The sequence below is a fragment of the Cucurbita pepo genome, chromosome LG18 (assembly GCF_002806865.2).
Source record: "Cucurbita pepo subsp. pepo cultivar mu-cu-16 chromosome LG18, ASM280686v2, whole genome shotgun sequence".
Classification (NCBI taxonomy): domain Eukaryota; kingdom Viridiplantae; phylum Streptophyta; class Magnoliopsida; order Cucurbitales; family Cucurbitaceae; genus Cucurbita; species Cucurbita pepo.
In genome coordinates this window covers 5,032,554-5,038,439 of record NC_036655.1, presented here as the reverse complement: position 1 = coordinate 5,038,439, position 5,886 = coordinate 5,032,554, and the positions used below count along the sequence as shown (strand labels likewise).

The 5,886-nt window shown below is 31.9% G+C and overlaps 1 protein-coding gene across 2 annotated transcripts; it reads left to right on the top strand.

Moving 5' to 3' along the window:
* Positions 1-3,411: 3,411 nt before the first annotated feature.
* On the top strand, positions 3,412-5,886 carry LOC111779733 (uncharacterized protein DDB_G0271670-like). 2 transcript variants are annotated; one of them, XM_023659853.1, is made up of 3 exons: positions 3,412-3,959; positions 4,918-5,114; positions 5,205-5,886. In XM_023659853.1, exons 1-3 carry the CDS (start codon positions 3,593-3,595, stop codon positions 5,628-5,630), a joined length of 990 nt encoding a protein of 329 aa, XP_023515621.1. In that variant the 5' UTR covers positions 3,412-3,592; the 3' UTR covers positions 5,631-5,886. The 2 variants fall into 2 exon arrangements, with proteins under 2 accessions (XP_023515621.1, XP_023515620.1); XM_023659852.1 differs by lacking the exon at positions 3,412-3,959 and adding an exon at positions 4,164-4,709.

Genomic DNA, 5,886 nt, shown 5'->3' with positions numbered 1-5,886 from the left:
TAAAGACGTTGGACTCTGAAATTGGTGAATTGTGAGATCCCACCTTGGTTGGAGAAGGGAACAAAACATTGAAGGAAAACCCAGGAGGAAGAGTTCAAAGAGGACAATATCTACCAGCCGTGGGCTTGAGCTGTTACACATGATCAACCCCTTCATCGACTAGTTAACAGTTTGATCATGAGTTTATAAATAAGGAATACATCTCCCTTCGGATAATACTTTTCTGGGAAACCAAAAGGAATGTTGTGAAAGCTTAGGTTCAAAGTGGACCATAGCATTTCTCTTTTTTAAGTACTTTAAAAAAAAATTAAAAAATGAAAAAGAAAAAAAAAAGAAAAAAAAGAAAGATAAATTATTAAAAATTAATTTAATATATGGCATGATATTGAAAGTAACAATTGTTTAGCCTACCATCATTCAAACAATTTGCTTTCCTGCCTGAATTATACTTAATTACAATATAATAATAATAATAATAATAATAATATTTATATATAAACAACTAATAATGCTACTCCCACTTCCTCAATTATCATTTCTCCCAAAAATAAATAAATAAATAAATAAAATTATACTCATAATGGGATCATAATCATGTTATTTTCTTTTCCCTTTTAAAAATTATATTTTTAATTTTCATTTCGTCTCGATTCCTTGATTAAACTTTATGCTATTAAATAAAGTGACAAATTATTCGTAGACGGTTTATTTTATCGACATGAAAGGCTCACTTATTTGGACAGTTTTAAGGTATCGTCTTAATTGAACAAATAATTTAACGAGCTAAAAAAATATTATTTTGAAAAAGAAATTATATAAGAGAATAAAAAATGAGGTAAGAAAAAAAAAGGGAAAGGTTCCTATGTTTGTGAATGCGACCTGTGCTCAAACAATGTCCCTTCTTTCCCACCTTTTTCCACGTCTAATAACTCCACATTTTTCACTTTATATTATAAATAATTCTATTATTATTATTATTATTATTATTATTTGATGCATCGGAGTCTCAATCATATGAATTTCATAGTTGAACATGTTTTGCTTGAAGTAATTTTATGTTGATAATTTTTTAGGAATTTTCACATGTGAATGGTAACAAAATATGTTGGAATGACTTGTGTGGGTCTGTGGGGATAGTCTTCACTCTTAAGAAGCAAGGAATAGGTAACGTGATCATGTCGTAGGGCTAAACCTCAAAAATTAATAATAGCTCGGGTTTAAAAAAACTTTTCAATACTTCACATAGTTTGTATAGGGGACTGAAAGTTCTAAGTTGCCTGATATACATTTCAAAAAATATATATAAAACACAACGAAGATCTGTGGGGTCACTTAAAAAGCTACGGTTACAAAATATAGCAGGTTTTCAAAAACGTCAAAAATCATAACCAAAACGACATGGGAGAAGAGAACTCAATCTAAGGGCCCCCTTCTGCAGCTGCACGACTCCACACGTCCCTGTTATCGGCCCGAACCTACTTTTCTCCTGAAAAAAATAGCAAACAGCATAGGGTGAGTATATAAACAATACCCAGTAAGTAACTTGCTCGTAAGCTCTTGTCAAACTTTTATATATATATATATAACTTCATTTTAATTTCGAATCAAAATGAAGTCACTTAATTAAAGGATCATCATGTGTATATATCCATAATTAGTCAAAAAGTTGTTTTTTTTTTTTTTTTTTTTTTTTTTTTTTTTTTTTTTTTTTTTTTTTTTTTTTTTTTTTTTTTTTTTTTTTTTTTTTTTTTATATATATATATATATATATATATAAAACAATAGGTTTAAATTGGAAATAGTAATAAATTGCTAAATATTATATTTGGGGTTCAAGAATTGAATAAAATTTAAAATAAATAAATAAATATTTATAGAATATATGGGTTAAGTAATAATAAAAGAGAATAATTATTAAGAGAGAATAATTAAGTAGAAATTATATAAAATAAAATAAAATAAAATGGGCATTGACTTTTGGTAAAACACAAAAGAAATCTTTTAGGTTCTGAATTTTATATTTAACAGAAAAAAAAACTTTTAGAAAGCAATATATAATTAAACATTAATGCCAAGAATTTTCTTCTTTTTTTTTTTTTTTTAATTTATATTTTATAAGAAGAATCTTATTCACTTAATAAAATAAAAGGGAAATTTTATTTGGATTCTGAAATTTTAAAACCAATATTATATTTTTTTCTCTGAGAAAATTTGAATTTTCCCAAAGAAAAAAAGAAACTAAAAATAATAAATAAAAAAAGAAAGTTGCTTATGAAACAATATGGAAATTTCTTTTATAGTTTCTAAGAAACTTTTCCATAATATTTTCTTTATATTATAAAAAAAAAATCATTGATCCACTTGGATGAGTGATTATTATTTATATGACTAATAATATCGAAAATGAAATCCATCACTATTATCTATGAATAATAAATAAAATTAAAGTTATATATTCTCGAGAAATTAGCCAACATTAAAAAAAAATCCATTTTTTTAATATAACAAATGTTATGAAGATTTAAACTTTTACTATCAGTTTTACCATTGAGCTATGTTCGTGTCGACAAATAATTCTTAATTTTAGAAACATGATGACATTGTAATACAAGTATTTACTCGAGGAGAATTGAACTTTTGGTCGCTGTTCATATGCAATGATCCCTAAAAAAGAAAGGAAGGGTAATTTCCGAAATGAGGGGAAACTAATGATGTCGTTTAGAGAGTTGTTAGTACGATGAGAATCCAAGGAAAAGAAAGGGTAAAAAAGGAAGTATCCCAAATGAGCAAATGAAAAGATGGGTGTGGTGTGGTTCCACTAAATTTCCTATGAAATTGCTCATCACCCATCAACTTTAAATCCTTTCTAACCTTTTCCCATTACTATACTAATCAACTCTATGTATTTTCGATATGAGTTTCTTTTAATTCGTCTACTTTCGATTCAATCATTTGATTTTTATGTGCAAAATTTAACCTAAATTTTATAGTAGGTTCATAGAAATATATGTTTATGAGATTCCACACTGGTTGGAGAGAAAAACGAAACATTTCTTATAAGGATGTGAAAACTTCTATCTGGTAGATGTATTTTAAAATCATGAGACTAACAGTGATATGTAATGAGCCAAAACGAACAATATCTGTTAGTAGTGAACTTGACTATTACAAATAGTATCAGAGTCAGACTACGATACGCACGACCCCATAAGGAGTAGATTGTGAGATCCCACGTCAGTTTTTTTTTTTTTTTTTTTTTTTTTTAAGTTAGTGCGAGAATCCGGGAGAGAGAGAGAGAAATGATAGATTATTTTAATATGGTTAAACCCAAGTTGGGAAAAGGAAAAAAAGTTGTAAATAAATGGCATCCAATCACCCTCTTCTCTTATGCATCCATTATTTTGTCTATAACCCACCTCTCCTCTCTTCTCCTCTCATCTTCATCATATAAACCACACCAATTTATCACTTATTTTGCTGCTCTCCCATTTCTCTCCTCCTCTACACTTTGTTTTTTTTTTTTTTTTCAACTTTTTTTTAGGGTTTTCATCATAGTAAGAGGCAAAAGATTTCAAGTGTGGGTGACAAGAACATGGGCAGAAAGTGCTCACATTGTGGCAACATAGGTCACAATTCAAGGACTTGCACCAACTTTAGACCCTCAATCACACCCAATTTCAACGTTGGTAGTGGCTTAATTAGGCTCTTTGGAGTTCATCTTGATTCCTCTTCTTCTTCTTCTTCTTCCTCTTCTTCTTCCTCTTCTACTACTTCTTCTTCAAGTGCTGCTGCTTTCGCCATTAAGAAAAGCTTTAGCACCGATTGCTTGTCGTCGTCGTCGTCGTCCTCGTCTTTCTCTACTTCTCGAATTCAAATCGATCATAATCTTGAACCTTCTAAGCCCACCAATGGCTATCTCTCTGATGGCCTTCTCAATGGAGACCAAGAAAGGAAGAAAGGTAAGGTTTTTATCNGATCCCACGTCAGTTTTTTTTTTTTTTTTTTCTTTTTGTAAGTTAGTGCGAGAATCCGGGAGAGAGAGAGAGAAATGATAGATTATTTTAATATGGTTAAACCCAAGTTGGGAAAAGGAAAAAAAGTTGTAAATAAATGGCATCCAATCACCCTCTTCTCTTATGCATCCATTATTTTGTCTATAACCCACCTCTCCTCTCTTCTCCTCTCATCTTCATCATATAAACCACACCAATTTATCACTTATTTTGCTGCTCTCCCATTTCTCTCCTCCTCTACACTTTGTTTTTTTTTTTTTTTTTCAACTTTTTTTTAGGGTTTTCATCATAGTAAGAGGCAAAAGATTTCAAGTGTGGGTGACAAGAACATGGGCAGAAAGTGCTCACATTGTGGCAACATAGGTCACAATTCAAGGACTTGCACCAACTTTAGACCCTCAATCACACCCAATTTCAACGTTGGTAGTGGCTTAATTAGGCTCTTTGGAGTTCATCTTGATTCCTCTTCTTCTTCTTCTTCTTCCTCTTCTTCTTCCTCTTCTACTACTTCTTCTTCAAGTGCTGCTGCTTTCGCCATTAAGAAAAGCTTTAGCACCGATTGCTTGTCGTCGTCGTCGTCGTCCTCGTCTTTCTCTACTTCTCGAATTCAAATCGATCATAATCTTGAACCTTCTAAGCCCACCAATGGCTATCTCTCTGATGGCCTTCTCAATGGAGACCAAGAAAGGAAGAAAGGTAAGGTTTTTATCATTTGGGTCTCTTCAAAATTCAATCTTTTTGTGTTTTCTTTGGTCAAGTTTTGATTTTTAGCCTCTTTCCTTTCTGGGTTTTCAATGTTTTTGAGGATTTGAGGCTTTTTTTTACTTGGGTTTTTGGTGTTTGATTGATCATACCCTTTATTTTAAGCATAATAATCATATTTTTTGGGATGAACTGTTCTTAGGGGTTCCATGGACAGAAGAGGAGCACAGAATATTCCTAATTGGGCTTGAAAAGCTTGGAAGAGGAGATTGGAGAGGCATCTCGAGAAACTACGTTACCACGAAAACTCCGACCCAAGTGGCTAGTCACGCTCAAAAGTATTTTCTTAGACAATCGACCGTCAACAAAAAGAACCGTCGCTCGAGCCTCTTCGACATGGTATTCTTCATTTCATTTGGATAGGTATTTTTTTCATAATCTATACCAAAAATTACACAATTTAGATTTGTTTTGTGTGTTGGAATACAGGTTGGGACAGCATATGATACAACAACCACAGCACTGTCTCAATGTCTGAAGATATCTTCAAATTCTCAAACTCATAGCAATAAGAATGAGATGAATATCAAGAAGGAGCTGAATTTGCCTCTTTTAGAGAGTAAAATCACCACTACTTTTGCAAGCTCCCAACAATTGGGTTCTTCCATGGAAGTGATGAACAACAATAATCAAGCTTTTTCTTCTTCTTCTTCTTCATCAATTTGGCTTTATGGGTTGATTGATTCACAGCTCAAATCAGCTTCTCAAACCATGATTTGTTCTTCATCTTCTGGAGCAGGTGGGCCAGATCTTGAGCTCACTTTGGCAGCCCCAAGAGCTTCCAATTTGGAGTATGAACAAACCAAAAAGGCATCAACTGGTTCCCTCCTTGTTGACCCAATTAGGGTTCCCTAATTACTAATCAAACCCATCCCCAAAAATTCAATATCCAGCAAGAAATAACACAAACACATATTGTTCTTGATCATTACAGTGTTTAATTTGCTTGTTTTATGAACAGCTTCCTTACTGAAAGTGACAAATTTATATATATGTTATTCGTCTTAATTTGTTTAGCTATAGCTATGCTCGAGAAGAAGCACAAAGGTTGTAAAATGACTCTTTAATGTCTTAATCCGTTTAGCTATGCTCGAGAAGAAGCACAAAGGTT